A 22,699-nucleotide genomic window follows, 5' to 3' on the forward strand; every position below is an offset into this window, starting at 1 on the left:
TCACAACAGTCCCCGCTTTAATGCTCACTGCTGCAGATTCCATCACTTCAGTTTAGATTTATTTAATAAGTTAAATTTAATTTGCCAGCTGCTGGTGTGAAGTTGTGCTGTGCCTCCTGATCATTCTGTTCAAGCCTCCAGATTGTGGTTAATGTCACGTGATTCACTCGGGATCACTTTCACTTAAGGAGCGGGAATGCAGAATTTTTGAAGAATAATATTCTCAAACACTTGGACCAAAAAGTTTGTAATTCTCCAAACCAACTCTGTGTAAGCATCAGCTCCCCTTGTACACTTCTACCCTCGGCCTAAATTGTACCAACTTGAGACGTGATATGTTCCTTGGAATGTAGGAGAATGAGGGGTAGCCATATAGAAATGCTTAAAGTTGTGAGAGGCATAAATAAAGTGGATGGTAACAATCTTCTCCCCAAGGTACGGGAGTCCAAATCTAGAGGGCAGAGATTTAGGGTGGGGGGGGGGGAAGATTTATATGGGACCTGAGAGACAACATTTTCATAGAGAGAGTGATGAGTGAATAGAACAAGCTGCCAATGGAAGTGTTTAAGGCAGGTACTGTCATAGCATTTAAGCAGCACTTGGAAAGACATATGGAGTGCAGGCCCTGGAGGGGTGTGGGCTGAACACCAGAAATTTGGACTAATTGGGTGGGCGCTGTGGTTGGCATTGGGCTGAAAGGCTGATATCCATGCTGCATTGCTCTGACTCCAAGTAGAAACATGAATAGGCCAGTTACCCCTTGGTTTTCTCTCCTCCATTCAGTATCAGTAAAGTTTTTTTTTTATCTTGTTGTCTCCTTCCTGCACTAAACCCCTCATACCTTCATTCTATTGATATCTAAAATTATCCATGTCTGAATTATACACACCAAATGACTGAGCAGATCTATCAATCTGTATTTTATATTGGACTTCTCTTTCCAAGTGACAGGGTCTCCGCGGCTTCTTGGGAAGAGCAATCCAAAGGATAATCATTCTCTGGATGATTCTCTTCCCCTTAGTTGGAGCAGTGAGCCTTGGTTCCAGATCCCCAGTCAGAAGACATCTCAACTCCACCAATGTCCTGTCAAGTGCTGTAAGAATATCTTTCACATTTTAATGAGATTATTTTTCTAAAATTAGGAGCACTGCCAAGCCTCTCAATCTTTTCTCTTTTGCCACCTCCTCATCCCAAAAAAGCATATATGAACAAGTTCCAATTGCCTGCATTTGGCCCATATTTGTCTGTACCTTTCATATCCAGGTTCCTGTCCTTATAAACATTGTAATTGTACCCGTCTCCACCACTTTTTCTGGCAGCTCGTTCCACAAAACCCAAAACCCTCTGTGGAAAAGCTTGCTCTTTTAAATCTTCCCCCAATGCCCTCTTGATTTAGATTTCCCTTCCATATTTTTAAAGAAACATTCATATTGCCCAAGAACTTACAAATCTTCCCCCAATGCCCTCTTGATTTAGATTTCCCCTCCATATTTTTAAAGAAACATTCATATTGCCCAAGAATTTATAAACCTCTAAGGTCACCACTCAGCCTCCTTTAGATTTATAACTTCAAGCTGCTTGACTACCACGCTGGGAATTGAACTTCTGTGATAATAGTAAACCAATTTTCAAAACACCCAGTACGTCAGTCAGCATCTGAAACAAAAAGTAAGGTTGATGTTACAAGTCAGGCTGACTCTTTTGTTTAATGCATTGTATATACATTAAAATTTAACAGAACATTGCAAATCTCTGCTATTAAATGCCGTGCTTTAGAATGTGCAAGTTAAATGTGATCTGTCTGCAATAGCTCAAGGCACACAGAAGGAAACAGAGGAGGCTGATCACTGGGGATGCCAGTCGTCTTCGCAACAAGTTGTACTGAAGGGGAACATCAGCGAAAGCTTGGATGGTGAGTGTTGGACACAGTTCTGCTTCTGAACAAGTTGGGATTTGGAACTCCCATTACTGAGGGGCAACAACTTGCATTTATTTTGTGGTAATATTAGTGAACTGTTCTGATACATTTACCCTGAGAAATGATCAGACACTGAGCAGATGCAGAGACAGGTTGATCAGAGAGCAGGGTTAAATAGTAGCTTGAAGGAGTGGAGTGCTGGAGCGATTATGGAGATCAATTGCTATTGAAACCCTGATCCATGTTCTAGTTACTGCCCCACCAAGGCAATATGTTGGATACCTTTCTCCCTCATTACAGATTTCACTTTTTTCTAAAATCTATATCTCAATGGGCACTGAGTGCCTTTCAGGCATCACTTCAGTGCTTGTTGAATGCCATTGACTCCTGCTTGGGTTAAGCTTCTGCTTTAAGCTGCTAATCTTAGGGCAGTTGCTATCCTATTGTTATAAGAATATTGAACAGAACTCTTATAATATGATGGACTCTTGACCTTACAAGATACTTCACCGCAGCCCTTGAACCTTATTGTCTACCTGCACTGCACTTCCTCTGTAATGGTAACACTTGATTCTGCATTCTGTTATTGCTTTTCCCTTGTACTATGTAGTGAAGTGATCTGTGTGAATGGCATGCAAAAAGAATTTTTCACTACGTTGGTACTTGTGACAATAATAAACCAATTCGCCAGTTGTCCTGATGAAGGATCTGACTTGTAATGTCAACTGTTCATTTCCCTCCATAGATGCTGCCTGACCCACTGAGTTCCTCCAGCATTTTGTGTATGTTACCAGTTTAATTTTTTTCCATATTCCTCCACAATCTGAGCCTGCCTGTTACTGTAACTTGCATGAGTCCTGTTACTCTCCATTGCCCCGTAGAGATGACAAGTCCAGTCCATTCAATTGCTCCTCACAGGAGAGCCCCTCTGTATCCAACAGTCTAGTGAATCTTCAACCCCTCTATGGCAAGTAAAAGAGAGACTAGTTTATTTGCCACACGTACATCGAAACACCCGGTGAAATTTGTTTGGAACATGGGAGGAATGTGGAGCACCTGGAGGAAACCCAATGTGCAAACTCCTGTGTGTAAGGTTGAAAGACACACATCTCCATCCACTCTTTATCTGCCCTTGAAATAGCAAAATCCTTTCAGAGTAAGAGATCTCATTAAAAACCCGAAGAAAGCTTCTGTCTAGGGTGATTTTTGAGAGGTTGTTTAACTCGCCACATAGTTGTGTACATATGCACTGCGAGGGCAGTAGACACTTCCTTGAGTAAGGAAGCTGAACAGTGCACAATGCCCCAGGTGCAGTCTGCTAATGCAATTAAGCACGGTAGTAATACATCCATGCTCTTATCTTCAAGTCCTGTTTTAATGTCATACTAGAGGTGTCAATATTAAGGGGATAGGGAAAGGACGAGAAGGTTCAGAGGGGATCTTGAGGGAGACCTTCTACACACAGAGTGGTGAATACATGGAATACACTTCTGGAGGTTGGTTGTAGCTGGGTCACTGACAGAGATTAACACATCTTTAGAAGAGTATTGATTTACTTGGACAACGAGAGTGATGGAGCTAGTGCTGGGTGATGGGGTTAATATGGAAGGGTACCTGCTGATTAGCATGGGCAAGTTGGACTGAATGGCCTGTTTCCCTGATGTACCCATTCTAGATCTAATGCGAGGGGAGCAGTTTTAAAGAGCATCTAAAGAGTTTTTTTCATACAGACAGAGGTTGATATCTGAACTCATTGGCAGAAGAGTGGTGGAATTGGTCACCACATTTGGGAGATATTTTGGCAGATTTTCAATTGGCAAGACATAGAAATTTATAGTTCTAATGCAGATAATTAACCTTAATGTAGATGGGCAGCAAAGGCCAGTATGGACACGATGCGCCGAAGACCGTTTTTGGTGCTGTACAACTCTGGATAGCGTGGTAGCATAGTGATTAGCATAATGCTTTAAAGCGCGAGTGATCTGAGTTTAGTTTCTGCGCTGTCTATAAGAAGTTGGTACGTTCTTTGTGAAACCATGTGGATTTCTTCAAGGTGCTCTGGTTTCCTCCCATATTCCAAAAGATATATGGGTTAGTAAGTTGTCAGCATGCTATGCTGGCGCTAGAAACATGACAATACTTGTGGACTGTCCAAGAATGTGCTGTGTACTGTGTTGGTGGTTGATGCAAGCGATATATTTCACTGTATGTTTTGATGTACATGTGACAAATAAAGCTAACCTAATCTTTATCTTAATGAGTTTCTTCAGCTCTATCACTTGGTTTATACCTGTCTGCTGCATTGGCATGTTAGCTTTTAATTAACTCTGTACAAGGATGCTCTGGTTCCGTGGGGCATCTCTTGCACCATTTAAAAAGCATCTAGAATTAATGTTTCATATACGACATGGTTTTACCTGTGATTTACTGGGTTCTTCAATTTTTAGATGTGGAAATTCCACTGATGGCCCATGGAGAGCCAATCACTGATCGCCGGAGTACGTTCCAAGCACACCTTGCTCCTGTGGTGATGTTGAAACAGGTACAGTATGCTTGTCTTTATTAGCCAGGGCCCTGAGTTCAAGAATCAGAATGCTATTTTACAGCTTTATGGGGCTCTGGTTTATTTGCATTTGTAGTAACTCGTTTAGTTCTCAAGGATGTGGAGGCTTTGGAGAGGGTGCAGAAGAGGTTCGCCATGATGCTGCCTTGATTAGAGGGCATGTGCTATAAGGAGAGGTTGGACAAAGTTGGGTAGTTTTCTCTGGGACATCAAAAGCTGAGGGGCAATCTGACAAAAGTTTTATAAGATATTGATAGAGTAGACAGACAGAATCTTGTACACAGGGTGCAAAATATCTAATTTCAGAGGGTGTGCGTTTAAGATGAGGGGAGAAGTTAAAAGAAGATGTACAGGGTAAAATTTTTACATGGAGACTGTTGGGTGTCTGGAAGATGCTGCCAAGAGTGGTGGTGGAGACAAATGTGATGGCGTTTAAGAGTCTTTTAGACAGATAGATGAATGTGCAGAGAATGGACGGGTATGAGTATTGTGTTGTGAGAAGTGATTTGTTTAGTTAGGCATTTTATTACTAGTTTAATTAGTTAGGCACAACATTATGGGCCAAATGGCCTGTTCTTGTGTTCTATGTACTATGTTTATGTTGTTTTGAAGGAAAACAGTGCAAAGTATTCTCAGAAAGTGTGAGAACAAAGTTCAGGACACAGCAGATCTATTCTATTGAATTATGCATTGAAGGTTGGGATGGGATATTACTGGCCTAAATTTTGCAGCAACTTCACTGACCTTTCTTCCCAAAGGTCATGCTCTTAGATGATCAGTCCCTGTGCTTCTCTTTTACTTTTCCCTCTTCATTTTTTTTGTTGCACATGAGTTCAAAGAAATCCCTGCTGTTCAATAGCAATGATGTCTTGGAACTGGCCTGTGCAATTGAAGGATTTTCAGAGACTAGGGGCATAAAGAACAAAGAGTAAAGATTGGAAACTGCAGTTAGAACCATAGAACATTACAGCACAGAAACAGGCCTTCTGGCCCTTCTTGGCTGTGCTGAACCATTTTTCTGCCAAGTCCCACTGACCTGCACCCGGCCCATATCCCTCCATACCCCTCTCATCCATGTACCTGTCCAAGTTTTTCGTAAATGTTAAAAGTGAGCCTGCATTTACCACTTCATCTCTCAGCTCATTCCATACTCCCACCACTCTCTGTGTGAAGAAGCCCCCTCCCCCATGTTCCCTTTAAACTTTTCCCCCTTCACCCATGTCCTTTGGTTTTTTTCTCCCCTAGCCTCAGTGGAAAAAGCCTGCTTGCATTCACTTATTTATACCCATCATAATTTTATATACTCTATCAAGTCTCCCCTCATTTTTCTACGCTCTAGGGAATAAAGTCCTAACCTATTCAACCTTTCTCTGTAACTCAGTTTCTCAAGTCCTGGCAACATCCTTGTAAACCTTCTCTGCACTCTTTCAACCTTATTAATATCCTTCCTGTAATTCGGTGACCAAAACTGCACACAATACTCCAAATTCGGCCTCATCAATGCCTTATACAACCTCACCATAACATTCCAACTCCTATACTCAATACTTTGATTTATAAAGGCCAATGTACCAAAAGCTCTCTTTACTACCCTATCTACCTGTGACACCATTTCTAGGGAATTTTTTATTTGTATTCCTAGATCCCTCTGTTCTACTGCATTCCTCAGTGTCCTACCATTTATCTTGTATGTTCTACCTTGGTTTTTCCTTCCAAAGTGCAATACCTCACACCTGTCTGTATTAAACTCCATCTGCCATTTTTTCAGCCCAATTTTCCAGTTGGTCCAGATCCCTCTGCAAGCTTTGAAAACCTTCCTCACTGTCACTACACCTCCAGTCTTTGTATCATCAGCAAATTTGCCACATTATCATCCAGATCATTGATATAGATGACAAATAACAATGGGCCCAGCACTGATCCCTGTGGCACACCACTAGTCACAGGCCTCCACTCAGAGTAGCAATCCTCCACTACCACTCTCTGACTTCTCCCACTGAGCCAATGTCTAATCCAATTTACTAACTCACCATGTATACCTAGCGACTGAATCTTCCTAACTGGCCTCCCATGCGGGATCTTGTCAAAGGGCTTACTGAAGTCCATGTAGACAACATCCATTGCCTTCCCTTCATCCACTTTCCTAGTAACCTCCTCGAAAAACTCGCTAATAGATTTGTTAAATGTGACTTACCACGCACAAAGCCGTTGGAAATCTGAAATAAAATCAATTGCTGGTAAAACTCAGCAGGTCAGGCAGCACCTGTGAGGTCAACTTCCCTTTTTCAGAATTGCATAAATAAAATATTAGATATTTTCAGAATGTTTATATATTTTAAAACAAAAACTTCTATATCAAAACTGGAATAAATTATTATAGAAATTCATTTTAATTTTTAAACACAAGATTCTCATGTGCTGGAAATCCAGATCACACACACAGTGCTGGATGAACTCAGCAAGTCAGGCAGCATCTATGGAAATGAATAAACAATCGATGTTCCAATCCTTTTTCAGGAGGAGGGGAAGGAAGACAAGTTAGAAGATGATAGGTCAATCCAGACTCATTTTAATGCGTATATATTTTTTTTACTAAAAGCCCAAAAATAAAGTGTAAGAGTCACAATAAGGTAGATAGGGAGATCAAGAGTTCCTCTTTACTATATGAGGTCCATTCAGTCTCTTATAACAGTAGGATAGAATTGTCCTTGAGCTTGGTGGTGTATCTTCTCAAGCTTTTGTATTTTCTGAAAGGGAGAGAAGAGTGAATGTTTGGGGTCTTTGATGACGCTGTCTGTTTTTCTGAGGCAGCAAGAAGTGTAGACAGAGTGCAAGGAGCAGAAGCAGGTTTTCATCATGACCTGTATCCACAACTCTCTGCAGCTTCTTGCAGTCACAGGCAGAGCAGTTGCCATACCAAGCCGTAATGCATCTGAACAGGTAATTGGGGACATGCTGAACTTAGCCTTATAAGGAAGTAGAGTTGCTGGCGAGGTTTCTTGCTTCTTCAAAGTATGGAAGTTTGCTAACAAAATAAATGTGGTATTAGTAAACTAGTACAAACTCGCACTGTAAAACACAGCCAGATGGAGGATCTTCAGCCTGGGATGTTAACAGTTTCCCTCTGCACAAGTGTTGCCTGGCTTGATGTGTGTTTTCAGCATTTCTGTTTCTAATCCAGTGATAGATACGGTGTCTTTTCTCCAGGGTAGATGTATGATCCCTCACCCTGAGTTCTGAGACAAATGGCCAGAAACACATTTGTCTTCTGCAAGTTCTCTCAAGGTCTGACATGAGGTAGTCTGCTTGGTAGAGAGGGATAATAAATCAGCCATGACGGAATGGCGGGGCAGACTCAATGGGACGAATGGCATGATTTTGCTCTGTTATTTTATGCTCATTTTACCAACCCCTTAAAACTAAAATGTTTGATTTTTAAATAACAATTAAACGAGTTTCCAAATAATTTGCCTGAAGATATCTTAATCCCCAATTCCTAATCTTATTTTGGTCTTTGCATGAGAATTCAAGAGAATGATCTGTTTTTAAAGTCTTTTTAAAAAGGCAGTGACTGTAAGTTCAAAGTCAAGTTCATTGTCGTACGTCCCATACCCGTATGCACAAGTGTAATTAAAAACATAAGTGCAGCAGCATTTTTCTCACGAGAAAAACATAAATTGTATGGAGATTTTATAAAAATAACACAATTAGATTTTTTAAAAAGCATCAATTGTACAAGGTGGTCCTAAATGGTCCTATACTGAGGCAAAGATGAGTTTTGTGCCAGTTGGTTCAAGAACCAAATGGTTGAAGGGAAGTAGCTGTTGTTTCCTGAACCTGGTGCTGTAGGACTTCAGGCTTCTGCACACTCTGGTAGCTGTTAGAACATGCTATGGGCTGGATGGTGGGATCTATGATGGATGTTGCTTTCTTGAGGTAGCACCTCCTGCAGATACTACTAGTGGTAGGGAAGGATATGCCTGTGGATTTAAGGCGAGCTTTCAAAAGAGTATTGGAAGAGTATTTGAAGATGCAAAATTTACAAGTCATTGGGAAAGAACAGAATTGGGACTAATTGGAGGGTACTCTGAGGGCTGACATGGGTACAATAGGCTGAATGGTTCCTTCCTGTGCCATTTTCAGCCTCTGGGCATTTGACTATTTCAACAAACTCATCAAAGCATTTCAACAGCAGTCTAAATGATTTTCTGATGAGTTTAATAATGAGTTAAGAGTTGCTGGAAAATATTTATTATTAAGAGGAAGATCTTTGTTTATAAGCATATCTCCTAAGAGAATTTAATTGAAATTTTATGAGCTCTTTAAGAACTTTTTGATTTGAAAAGAGGTTTTAATTTCTCATCGCTTAGTGTAACCCCCACTGTATTAACCTGGCATTTGCATTCCTTGTCATTGCATTAATTCATAATGATGGTGAGAGATCAAATTAGGCCTTTGAAATCAAAGGAGCAACAACTTGATTAAAGCTGATTTGAAGCCTCATGAATACTTTTATGTCCATTTAGAATAGAGCCCCCTGTATAATTTATGAGCTTCCAATAAACTGTGTCAAAAATGAGGAAAACAGCCTATTAAAAAGCCAAATGAAAAAAAATATACTTGTATCAGAGTTTTAACAGATGACAGTGCCAAGTACATCGTTAACTATTTGCAGTGATTTGTTCATATTTAATGCAAATTTGTAAAGATGTTTTTGTAAATTTGCTTTATTGTAGTAAGCTGTCTCTGGTACATCCTCTTGTTACATCAATTATAGGTAGCCAGGGTGGTAAGAAGGGCTTTTAGCTTCATCAGTAAGGACACTGAGTATAGAAGTTATGTTGCAGTTCAAGCTCAAAGTAAATTTATTATCCCAAAGTATGGAAATGTTACTATATGTTACCTTGAGATTAATTTTCTTACAGATATTTACAAGGGAAAAATACAAAAGAATTTTACGAAAAATATTCATAAACAAAAACTGACAAACACCAATGTGCAAAAGACAAGCTGTGCAAATAAAAATAATACTGAGAACATAAGTTATAAGAAGTCCTTGAAAGTGAATCTGTAGATCATAGTTCAGAGTAGTGATGAGTGAAGTTGGAATATTGTGTTCAGAATTGGTCATTCTGGAAAGAAACCGTTAAGCTGGAAAGAGTGCAGAAAAGATTTTGAGGATATTGCCAGAACTTGTGGGATTGAGTGATAGAGGCTGAACAGGCTAGGAGATTGAGGGGTGACCCAGTCGAGTTATATAAAATCGTGAGGGCCATAGATAGGGTGAATGCACACAGTCTTTTCCCCAAGGTTATGGAAATCAAGAATGTGAGTGAGAGGGGAAAGATTTAGTAAGAAATTGAGGGGCAAATTTTCACTGAGGGTGGTCCATATATGGAATAAGTCGCCAGAGAAAGTGAGGAATGGAAAAAGAGAGAGAAGGGAAGAGAGGAAAGAAATTACCAGAAGCTGGAAAAATTGATCAGGATGCTGTTCTTTTTTGTGCGGGGGGGTTGGGGAGCGTGGGTTTAATCATTCTTCTCTGAATGACTTTCATTTTCGTTCTTTGTTTCTGACTATATGGAGAAGACAAATTTCATTTGTATATGGATACATCCTTTGAGAAGGAATGAACCTTTGAATGTAATACCGGAGAGTGCTGTCATAACTGATTTGGGCTGAAGTGCCTGTTTCTGTGCTGTATAACTCTGACTCCAAAATAGGAGTTGAGCTTCCATTAATGACGCAACTAGAACTGAACACAATGCATGGACAGGAAAGGAATGGAGGGTTATGGGCTGAGTGCAGGTCGGTGGGACTAGGTGAGAGGAAGCGTTCGGCACGGACTAGAAGGGCCGAGATGGCCTGTTTCCATGCTGTAATTGTTATATGGTTATATATTAAGTGTGGTCTGATCAGAGTTTTATAGAACTGCAACATTACCTCATGGCTCAATTCCCCCCGATTAAGAATGGTCACCACAGTGTAAGATTTCTTAACCACTCTGTCAACTTGTGCAGCAACTTTAATGGATCCATGCACGTGGGCTCAGTTCTTCCACGTTGCTGAGAAACCTGTCATTAACCCTGTATTATGCCTTCAAGTTTAACCTTCCAAAGTGTAGTGTCATTTGACACATTTCCAGATTGAACTCCATCTGCCACTCCTCAGCTCAGTACTGCACTCATTACACTCTGAGATTTGTCTTTTCCAGATAGGCATGAAACAAAGACCCAGCACAACAAAGAATGGCATCCCAATTATCAACCTTTAACACCCCACACCATGCACAAAATGGAACAAGAACATCGACCTCCAAATCCCCTCCCCTCATACAACAAAACTAACAGAAAAGCATCGACCCCAACCCTCCCCTTGTACAAAACTAAGAGAACACAGTGAGAACATCGACCCTCCCAAACACCACCCTTGTACAACAAAACTAACAGAACACAGTGAGAACATCGACCCTCCCAATCCCCCCTCCTACAACAAAACTAACAGAACACAGTGAGAACATCGACCCTCCCAATCCCCCCTCCTACAACAAAACTAACAGAACACAGTGAGAACATCAACCCTCCCAAACGCCACCCTTGTACAACAAAACTAACAGAACACAGTGAGAACATCGACCCTCCCAATCCCCCCCTCCTACAACAAAACTAACAGAACACAGTGAGAACATCGACCCTCCCAATCCCCCCTCCTACAACAAAACTAACAGAACACAGTGAGAACATCGACCCTCCCAATCCCCCCTCCTACAACAAAACTAACAGAACACAGTGAGAACATCGACCCTTCCAATCCCCCCTCCTACAACAAAACTAACAGAACACAGTGAGAACATCGACCCTTCCAATCCCCCCTCCTACAACAAAACTAACAGAACACAGTGAGAACATCGACCCTCCCAATCCCCCCTCCTACAACAAAACTAACAGAACACAGTGAGAACATCGACCCTCCCAAACGCCACCCTTGTACAACAAAACTAACAGAACACAGTGAGAACATCGACCCTCCCAATCCCCCCTCCTACAACAAAACTAACAGAACACAGTGAGAACATCGACCCTTCCAATCCCCCCTCCTACAACAAAACTAACAGAACACAGTGAGAACATTGACCCTCCCAATCCCCCCCTGCAACAAAACTAACAGAACACAGTGAGAACATCGACCCCCCCTTCCTACAACAAAACTAACAATACAGTGAGAACATCGACCCTCCCAAACGCCACCCTTGTACAACAAAACTAACAGAACCAGTGAGAACCTCGATCCCCCCATACAACAAAACTAACGAAATGTAACAAAAACATCAACCGGCAAGAGCAGGGATGACTGCTGATGTTCTGGGGTTTAGACATTTCCAATGGAACAGGGAGGAAGGTAAAAGGTTTCCTGAATGACCCTACTACCATTGGGTCCTTTGTCACAAGCTTTAATAAAATCCATTATACCACCTCCACCGCTCTACTTCATCAATTTGTTTTATCCATTGCCCTGCTGACTCCCTAGTGCACTATGCTTCTGCAAATTCTCATAAATCCTTTCTCTCAGAATTCTCTCAACTAGTTTATCCACTATTGACTCAACATTGTGTCCTATCCCACAGTTATCCCGATTTCCTTCATGAACAAAGGGATAATATTTGCCACCCTCCAATCTTCTGGTGCTATTCCTCTAGCCAATGAGGGCACAGCAACCTCCTCCCTTGCCTTCTGTAGTAACATGGGGTATATCCCATTCTGCCCGGGGAGTTGTCTCTCCTAATGTTCTTCAAAAGTTCCAGTGCATCCTCTTTCTTAACATCGACATGTTGTAGTATATCAACCTGGTTTACACTGTCCTCACATTTATCAAGATCTGGTGAATATTGAAGCAAAGTATTCATTAAAGACCTCTCCTATTTCCTCCAATTCCAGGCACAGGTTTCCTTTTCTATCCCTGATTGGTCCTACTTGCAATCTAGTCATCCTCCTGTTCATCACGTATGAGTAGAATGCCTTGGGGTTTTCCTTAATCCTACTTGTCAAGGCTTTCTCATGCCCCTTCTAGTTCTTCTAAGTCCATTCTTAAATTCCTTCCTGGCTACGTTGTAACAGTCTAGTATCCTGTTTGATCTCTGTTTTCAAAACCTTAAGTATGCTTTCTTCTTCCTCTTCACTAGATGTTTCACACTCTTTTCAATCATGATTCCTTCACCCTACCATCCTTTCCTTACCTCAATGGGACATACCTATCCTGAAACCCCTACAAGTGCTCTCGAAATAACCTCCACATCTCTGTTGTGCATTTCCCTGAGTACATCTGTTCTAATTTTTCTGCTCAATAGTTTCATAATTCACCCTTTCCCAATTAAATACTTTCCTATTGCGTCTGCTCCTATACCTATCCAATGTAAGAGTCAGTGAGATGTGGTCATTGTGTTTGTGAAATCTCTTACCTGACCAGGTTCATTGCCTAGTACCAGGATCCAATATGACCTCTCCTTTAGACAGCCTGTCTACATATTGTGTCAGGAATCCTTCTTGGACAAACCTAACAAATTTCACCCCATCTAAATATTTTATACCAAGGAGAAACCAATCAATATTGGGGAAGTTGAAGTCATGCATGATAACAACCCTGATATTTTTTTGCAACTTTCCAAAATCTTCTCTAATCTGCACCTCAGTTTCTCTGTTGCTATGGGGGTGTGGTGTTGGCTATAGAGTGCTGCCAATAAAGTGATTGCTCCCTTCCTGATTAATGCTTCCACCTATACTGATTAGGTAGACATCTTTCCTTTCTGCATCTGTGGTACTGTCCCTGATTAACAATGCCACTCTCCTACCTCTTTTACCTTACTCTCTGTCCCATTTGAAATATCTAAACCCCAGAACATCCAGCAGCCATTCCTGCTCTTGTGACAGCCATGTCTCTGTAATGGCCACAACATCATAGTTCTATGTATTAACCCAACCAGTTCAGTTCTGAAGAGAGACAGGGCCTATGACCCCAGGAGTGGCGGAGGTTAAGAGGGAACATGATTCGGGTATATAAAGTTATGAGGGGTATAGATAAGGTAGACGACAGAAAAGTTTTTCCCGAATCGGTGGTAGATAAAACTAGAGGGCATAGGTTTAGGGTGAGGGGATCTGAGGGAGACTTTCTTCACCCACAGAGTAGTGAATCGCTGGAACATTGCAAGAAAGAGTGGTGGAAACTGGGTCATTCACAGTGGATTGATGAGCATTTTAATCATTTAGACAGAGAGGGCAAGGTTTTAAGGTGAGAGGGAAAAGACTTAATTGGTACTATATAAATGCAGGGACATTGCTTTTGTCAATCCCAGGCAACAGGTAGTGGATGTGTACTTTTGCCTCCTTTTGTTCTTGGTAATCAGGTGACACCGTGACAGATGTTAGCAACAGCTTAGCACAGATTCCTGCTATGCATTGGAAGTCTAAATCTATTTGAGACCCAAGCAGTTTACTATTTGCGTTAATTGACTACGATTCCATTTTAGCAGTAAAGTAAATCGTGCTAACCAGACATCTTAAGCATCGTATTTGATCGTTATGCCATTTCTTGGTAATTAATTCCAATTGTTTCTTTGAGAAAATGGCTGTGGAATAAATGCATCCTTGGGAATAATTCCATCCCTGGTTTCAGATGGCAGTGGTAAAACACTGCAGCTTTATGATATGTATCGAGCTCCATTTTACTATTATCAGACTGTAACTGCTACAAAGAATATCTGTTGTTTAGAGTTTAATTTGAAATATTAGAGCATAACTTGGCAAAAAGAGCTTGTAACAACCACCTCCGAGATTGACTTCATATGGTCTTACAATACAATTTAAGTTCTGGCTCGTTAAGATGTTTAACGCTGATGGTAAGTGTGCAATCTATATTGATGGTCTTCCACATCAAGAAAGAGAACTATTAGACTTCAACTAAGTTACTATAGATACCTTTGCAACAGCCTTGTAACAGATCCTGAGGCACTCATACGTTGCAAGTGGCCGGAGAGTGCATCTGCCGTAAGGAACAGGAGAGGAGTAAACCCTATCAGAACATATAACCGGCAGCTATACTTAATTAGCAGTTTGAGGAGATTTAGTACGTCACCAAAGATTCCAGCAGATTTGTACAGGTGCACCATGGGGAGCATTCTGACTGGTTGCATCACCACCTCAAATGGAGAGTCCAACGTGTAGGATTGAAAAAGACTGCAGAGGGTTGTTCCATCAACCCCCCCCCCCCCCCCACCCCTTTGAGGGCATCTTCAAAGGAAGGTACCTTAAGAAGGCAGCATCCATTGTTAATGACCCTCACCATCTGGTAGTTGCTCTCTTTTGGAGGTACAGGAACCTGAAGACTTACCCTCAATGTTTTAGGAACAGCTTCCCCTCTGCCATCAGATTTCTGAACAGTTCTTGAACCCATGAACACTACCTCGCAATTCCTCTTTTGAACAAGTTCCAAGTAAATTTATTATCAAAGTACATAAATGGCACCATATTACAACCCCAAGGTTCATTTTCTTGCGGGAAAATCCAAAAACCAGAATAGACTCAATGAAAGACTGCACTAACAGGACAGACGAACAATGTGCAAAAGGCAACAAACTGCAAATACAAAAGAAAGAAAAGAACTTATAATAATAAATATATACACAATAAATATCAAGAACATGGGATGAAGAGTCTTTGAAAGTAAGTCCGTAAGTTTGGGGAACAATTCGTTGATGAGGCAAGTGAAGTTATCTGCTCTGGTTCAAGAGCCTTATAGTTGAGGGGTAATAGCTATTCCCGAAACTGGTGGTGTGAATCCTGGGGCTCCTGTACCTTCCTCCTGATGGCAGCAGTGAAAAGAGAGCATGAGCTGGGTGGAGTGATTCTCTGATGTTGGGTGCTGCTTTCCTGCAACAATGTTTTGCATAGATGTGCTCAGTGGTGGGGAGGGTTTTACCTGTGATGGATTGGGTTGTATCTACTACTTTCTGTAAGAATTTCTGTTCAAGAGCATTGCTGTTTCCATACCAGGCTGTAATGCAACCAATCAATATACTCTCCACCACACATATATAGAAATTTGTCAAAGTTTTAGTTATCATACCAAATCTGCACAAGCTTCTGAGGAAGTAGAAATTCTGCTGTGCTTTCTTCATAATTGCACTTGGACAGATCCTCTGAAATAATAACACCGAGGGATTTAAAGCTACGACCCTCTCCACCTCTGATCCCCCAGTGATGACTGCCTCATGGACCTCCACTTTCCTCCTCCTAAAGTCAATAATCAGCTCCTTGGTCTTGCTGACGTTGAATAAGAAGTTGTTGTGGCATCTACTCTGCAAGATTTTCATTCTCCCTCTATGTGCTGATTCATCAGCATATTTTTTTAAAATTGTAGCTTATAGTAATTTTTATGTCTTGCTGCCTTGAAACAACATCTCACAATATATGACAGTGATGATAAATCTGATTCTGATTTTGACACCATCCAGTAGTCGTTGAGGAGCTGAGAAATTTTCCCCACTCTTTTGCCGGTGTTTGTTATTCAGCCAGGATATCAGGTCATAGTTACACAGCACAAAAACAGGGTCTTCGGCTCAACTGGTTCATACCAACTGAGATTCCCATCTTAACCCCATTTGCCCCCATTTTATGATGGGCAGTTTATGCCAGCTACAGGAGGGAAGGGAGAAGTGGAGTTGGGAGATGGTGCTAGGTGGATGATAGATAGAGGCAGACAAGTAGAGCTGTTTATAATCACATCCTCGTATTGGACAAAAGATACAGAAGCCTGAGAGCATGTACCACCAGGCTGAAGGACAGGTTCTATCCTGGTATTATCAGACTATTGACCAGTCCGCTAATAAAATAAGATGGATCTTTGAATTCGTAATCTATATCGTTATGACCCTGCAGCTTATTGCCGGCCTGCACTACACTTCATTTTGCATTCTGCTGTTTTCCTTGATGCACTGTTATGATGAAGTCATCTGTATGGATAACATGCAAAACAAAGTTTATCACTGTACCTGGTACATGACAATAATAAAATAATTTACCATTTTGGTCCATATCCTTTTAAACTTTGCCCATCCATGTACCCGTCCATGGTCATTACCATGAGAGTTTGCTGTGCCCCAGTTTGTTGCTGCATTGCAACATTCAGTATAGCGGGGCAGCACCAAGAAAGCGCTACACTGACAAGGAGGGGTTGCAGTCTTGTAGTTCAAAGCTAAAATGTGCTTGGACGTCCTCATTGTGAGGTGCCTCCGAAATGTGGGATTTCCTTTTGACGTTATCCAAAGTGGAGTTTCAGTGCGAGCAGCAGCATCACAGGCACACAGCATTGGATTGGCAACGTTCACAAGAGAAGCATAAATTATTCACAAGTTTTATGTGAAAGAACACATGTAGAACAAACAAAAAAAGCAAGGAACTTTAGTGGAAAGTGATCATACTGGTCATAGTGTTGCTAAACTGTAGTGATTAGGGTTTTATAGGTTGGTTCAAGAACCGAATGGTTGAAGGGAAGTCCCAATGGTTACAATGGAAGCCACTTTATTTAGACCACTTGATCTTGGAAATGTATATGCCAATTTTATCAAAGAGTCAAACAGCACCGAAACAGACCCTTGGGTCCAATATATCCATGCTGACCAAGTTTCCCATCTGTGCTAGTCCTATTGCTCATGTTTGGCCCATATCCCTCTAAATCTTATCTCATGTTTTTCCCTGCGGAATATGACTAGTTATGGAAGTCAAAAACAGAAATTTGTTTCCTTTCTGTTTCTCTTCAGGTGAAGCTATGTCTTCAGAAGCTGTATGAGAACAAGAAGATTGCCAGTGCTACACACAACATATACGCGTACCGGTAGGAAAGGGGCAAACAGGCAGAAAACTGTCATTATTAATGATCTAACTAAATAACACATTTCACGTCATAATAAATCTGATTCTGAAGATGGAAACATAATGGGTAGACACGAGGAAATCTGCAGATGCTGGAAATTCAAGCAACACACACAAAATACTGCCTGACCTGCTGCATTCCACCAGCATTTTGTGTGTGCAACATAATGGGTAGAATGTGTTTGATAACTCTCAGGCTAACTTTAAGGTAACAAAAAGAAACTGCAGATGTTGGAAATCCGAGACAAATGATGACCGTTCCTCTCAAAGCTGATGTTGCCTGGATAATCCTGGTCTATTGTTTCTGGGCAGTTGGTGTGTGGGTATAGCAAGTAATTAGGGGAGAGGATTCAGAGATCAGAAGAGCAAAGGGAATTGGGAGTCTTTGTTCAGGATTCCCTGAAGTTAACGTGTTGGTTGAGTTGGTAGTAACAAAGGCAGATGCACTGATAGCATTCATAAGAGTCACAGAGCGGTATAGCATGGAATCAGGTCCCTCAGCCCCCTGCACCCAGCTAGTGGCAATTTCCTGTGTTGGACTCGTATCCCCTTAGCTCCATCCCTCCAAGTGCTTCTTAAATGATACTATTGTACCTGCCTTAACCTCTTCCTCCGGCAGCTCGTTCCATCTACTCACCCTCCTCTGTGTAGGAAAAAGTTGCTTATCAAGTCCCTCTTAAATCTCTCCCCTCCTACCCTGAACTTGCATCCCCTTGGTTTGGACTTCCCTACACTAGGGGGGAAAAAATTTAGAGAGGACTAGAATATAAAAGCAAGGATGTATTGCTGAGATATTATAAGACCATAAGACATTGGAGTAGAATTAGGCCATTTGGCCCATCAAGTCTGCTCTGCTATTCCATCATGATTGATTTATTATTCCTCTCAACCCTATCCTTGTGCCATCTCTCCATAATCTTTGATGCATGACTAATCAAGAACTAATGACCTCTGCTTTAAATCTACTCAATGACTTGGCCCCAACAGCTGACCATGGCAATGAATTCCAAAGATTCACCATCCCCGGTAAATAAATTCCTTCCCATCTCTGTTCTAAATGGATGTCCCTCTATCCTGAGGCTGTTCCCTCTGGTGCTAGTGGAGAGCCATCAAATATAGGAAACTTCCTCTCCATAGCCAAGCTATCTAGGCTTTTCAATATTTGATAGGTTTCAATGAGGTCTCTCTCATTCAGCTAAACTCCAGCAAGTACAGGCCCAGAGCCTTCAAATGCTAACCCTTTCATCTCCAGAATCATTCTCGTAAACCCCTTCTGGACCCTCTCCAATGCCAGCTCATCTTTTCTTAGATAAGGGGCCCAAAACTGCTCACAATACTCTAAGTACAGTCTGATCCATACCTTATAAAACCTCAGCATTACATCCATGCTGTTGTATCCTGGTCCTCTTAAAATGAACGAATGCTAATATTGCATTTGTTTTCCTTACCACCAACTCAACTTGCAAATTAATCTCTAGGAAATTCCGCATAAGGACTCCCAAGTCCCTTTGCACCTTTGAGTTTTGAATTATTTTCCCCATTTAGAAAATAATCTACACTTTTATTCCTTCTACCAAAGTGTATGACTGTACATTTCTCTGCACTATATTACATCTGCCACTTCTTTGCCCATTCTCCTAATGTCTGCGTCCTTCTACAGGTGTTGGTTAGGACAGTTTAGAATATTGTGAGAAGTTTTGGTCCCATATCCAAAGAAGGCTATGCTGACCCTTGAGAGGGTCCGAGGAGGTACACATGAATGATTCCAGAAATGAAAGGCTTAACAAAGGAGAGGTGTTTGATGTCTCTGGGCCTGTACTTGCTGAAGTTCAGAAGGATGAAGGGGATCTCAATGAAACCTAGCAGAAAATGAAAGGCCTAGATAGAGTGGGCATTGAGAAAAAAGTCTAGCATCCAAGACATACCCTTGGAATAAAGAACATCTCTCTAGAATTGAGATGAGGATGAATTTCTTCAGCCAGAGGGTGGTGAATCTTTGGAATTCATTTCCACAGAGGGTTCTGGAGGCCAAGTCATCATTGGATGTATTTAAGACAGAAGGGTAGGTTCTTGATTGTTAAGAGTTATGAGGAGAACGCAGGTGAATGAGGTTGGGGGAAAAAAAGTTATAGTTAAGTATTAGACCAGACTTAATGGGCCAAATTGCCTAATTTTCCTCATATATCTCGTGGTTTTGTGAAGCTTGACCTCATTTCTTAAGTATTCCATTCCCCAACAAAACATTCCATTGGCTTTCCTAATTGCTTGCTGTACCCACATATGAGTGGTTCATAAGCAGTTGCAAGCTGTGCTGCATCTGGATCTCTCACTTCTGTGGAGTACATTGGTCAAACCAGATCACGAGAGCTGTGCACAGTATTGGTCTGATTTAAACAAGGATTTCAAAAAGTGGAATCCTGTTATAGGGCTATAACAGGATCTACTTTTGTTCCACCCATTGCAATATGTACTGTATGTAACTGATTTGGACAAAACCTAGATGGGCTGATGGGTAAGTTGCAAACGACACAAACATTGACTGAGATGCAGATAGTGAGGAAGATTGTCAATAGGTACAACAAGATGGAAATGTGGGCGGAGAGTTGGAAGATTGAGTATAACATTTTGGGAGGTTAAATGTAAGGAGAAAATGTACAGTCAATGGAAACACTGGGAACATTGATAATAAGAGGGATCTTGGGGTGTAAATCCATACCTCCATGAAGCAGTTAAGGTGGTAAAGGAGGAATATGGTGTGCTTGCCTTCATTGGTCAGGGAACTGAGTGTAAATGTTAGGAAATCATGTTGCTGCTCCATTGTTTGCTTAGGCCACATTTGTATTGTGTGCAGTTCTGATTGTCCCATTACAGGAAGAATGTGGAGGCTTTGGAGGGAGTGCAAAGAGGTTTACCAGGATGCTGCCTGGATTAGGGGTGTTAGATACAAGGAGAGGTTGGAAAACTTGGATTGTTTTGTTGGGAGCAAGAGAGGCTGAGGTAAGACGTGACTGGAATTATTGGAGGCACAGGTAAGTTTGATGCCCAGAGACTTTCTCTCAGGGTGGAAGTGTCGAATACCAGAGTACGTAGCTTTCAGGTGAGAGACTGAAACCTTCAAGATTTTCAAGCAACTCTTTTTATACTGAAGGTAGCGGAAGCAGATATGATAGCAATGTTTAGGGGGTAGAGACATGAAAGTGCAGGGAAAAGAGGGATATTGGCCATATCAATCCTCAGAGTTTGGTATATGGGATTGGTCTCAAGCTGTTGACTACATGCGTTCTAGCAAAGGTGCCCCTACAACTCTGCTGGGTTGGGAATTTCAGACTTTGGACAGAGCAGCATTGGTGATGTGCACCCAGGACAAGGTGAGAGGGTGGTTTGAAGAGAAAGGGACTCACATGCCCACTGTCCATGTCATCTTGGATAGCTGTGTCTCATGCCCAACCTCACCAACAAGCTCAACTGCAACCAAGCTTAAATGTAAGGCATATAAATGCATTGGTTGTCGTCACAGCATCAATAAAAATCACTTGGGATTTTTCTCAATGTTAAAGCTGCTAAATAAAAGCAATTTCCTTCAATAGAAGTCAAATCATTAAATATTTTCAAGAAGGAATTGGGTATTGTCCTTGAAGCTAGAGGGGTTCAGGGATATGGGAAGAACAGGAGACTTCAGTGCTGAGCTACAGAGAAAGGTGGAGCAGGCTAGAAATGTATTCTGTGGAGTGTAGGAAAACGTGGGATCATCTTATAGATGTGTATAACATCATGATGGTCATAGATGGGTCTTTTTTCCAGGGTTGAGGTATCAAGAATTAGAAAGCACAGATTAAGGTGTGAGGGGAAAGATTTAATCGGAACCCAAGGGGCAACATTTTCACCTAGAAGCTATTCCGTAAATGGAATGAGCTGCCAGGAGAAGTGGTTGAGGCAGGTACATTGACACCATTTATAAGCTACTCAGACAAGTATATGGATCGGTGGGATATGGACCAACCATAGACAAATGGGATCAGCTTTGATGGCACCTTGGTTGGCATGGACCTGTTGGACTGAAGGGCCTGTTTCCATGCTGTATAACCTGATTATTGAATTTATCCAGATCACCTTGAGTGGGTAGAAGCTGGATCAAAGGCTCAGTGGTTTTCTCCTGCACTAGTATTTCTAGATACAAGATGGGCATCTCTCCTACATGCTGGGGTTAAAGAAAACATTTTAAATCAATCCTCAGAGTTTGGTATCACCAGTTATCTACTTTACTGATAGCAGTGTCCAAGTTTACACTTCTGGTTTGGTGACTGAAAAGAGTACAGCAGGAACATTATTTCTCTAGGATATACTGTGAAGACAAACGGACGTTCCTTCAGGACTGTGCGGACGATGGCGAGACTGCAGCTGGGGGCCGTTTGCTACATCTCATGCAGGTAACAGTAAGCTGAACGATACCTGATAGTTCTAACCTTTTGCTGAATCATCTGCACAGATTCCTTCCCTCTCAGCCCTGCTTGTCGATGCTGCCGTGATGCCTCTCTATGCAATTCCCGTTTCCCTGCACTAGGTATATATTGTTCTAAACTTTTCCAACTCATGTTCTCAGTATTATTTTTACCTACAGTTTGTCATTTGTACATAGGCAGACTGAGAAATGGTTAATGTAGTTTTTTTGTAAAATTCTATCATATTTCTCATTTCATATAAATGCCTGCAAGAAAATGAATCTCAAGGTAGTATTTGGTAACATACTTTACATAGTTTTATTATGTTTAGTTTGTACCAGTCCAAATGCCATTTAAACATGGTAATTGTGCCCACCTCTACCACTTCTTTTGGCAGCTCGCTCCATATGCCCACCACCCTCTGTGTGGAAAACCTGTCCCTTTAAATCTTTATCCTCTCATCTTAAACTTTTCTAATTCCAGGGACACTCCCCTAACTTGTGGAAAATAGATGGTGACTATCTATCCTGCCTATGCCCCCCCCCCCAATATTTTATAAAATCCTAAATGGATGCTTCCATTTAGCTTGTGTGTCAGCCACTCTACCCAAGACTGCAAGAAACTGCAGAGAATTGTGGACACAGCCCATTTCACACAAACCATTGACTCCATCTGCATTTCCCGCTGCCTCAGCAAAGTAGCCAGCATAATTAAAGCCCCTCTCTCAGCCTGATCGTTCTTCCTTCTCACTCCTATTAGGCAAAAGATATAAAAGCTTGAGAACATGTATCACTGGCTCGAGGACGGTGTCAATCGTGCTGTTATCAGACTCTTGAATGGACTTTTCTTACACTGATAG

At 41.5% G+C, this 22,699-nt stretch overlaps 1 protein-coding gene across 1 annotated transcript in view; it reads left to right on the forward strand.

The window, feature by feature from the left end:
* impact (impact RWD domain protein) overlaps positions 1 to 22,699 on the forward strand; it is a 43,323-nt gene that overhangs the window by 14,424 nt on the left and 6,200 nt on the right. The window contains exons 6-9 of the mRNA XM_073045614.1: positions 1,811 to 1,912; positions 4,366 to 4,460; positions 17,290 to 17,363; positions 21,738 to 21,828. Coding sequence (XP_072901715.1) covers positions 1,811 to 1,912; positions 4,366 to 4,460; positions 17,290 to 17,363; positions 21,738 to 21,828 — 362 coding nt within the window. The remainder of the gene's footprint in view (positions 1 to 1,810; positions 1,913 to 4,365; positions 4,461 to 17,289; positions 17,364 to 21,737; positions 21,829 to 22,699) is intronic.

The sequence above is a fragment of the Hemitrygon akajei genome, chromosome 1 (assembly GCF_048418815.1).
Source record: "Hemitrygon akajei chromosome 1, sHemAka1.3, whole genome shotgun sequence".
Classification (NCBI taxonomy): Eukaryota; Metazoa; Chordata; class Chondrichthyes; order Myliobatiformes; family Dasyatidae; genus Hemitrygon; species Hemitrygon akajei.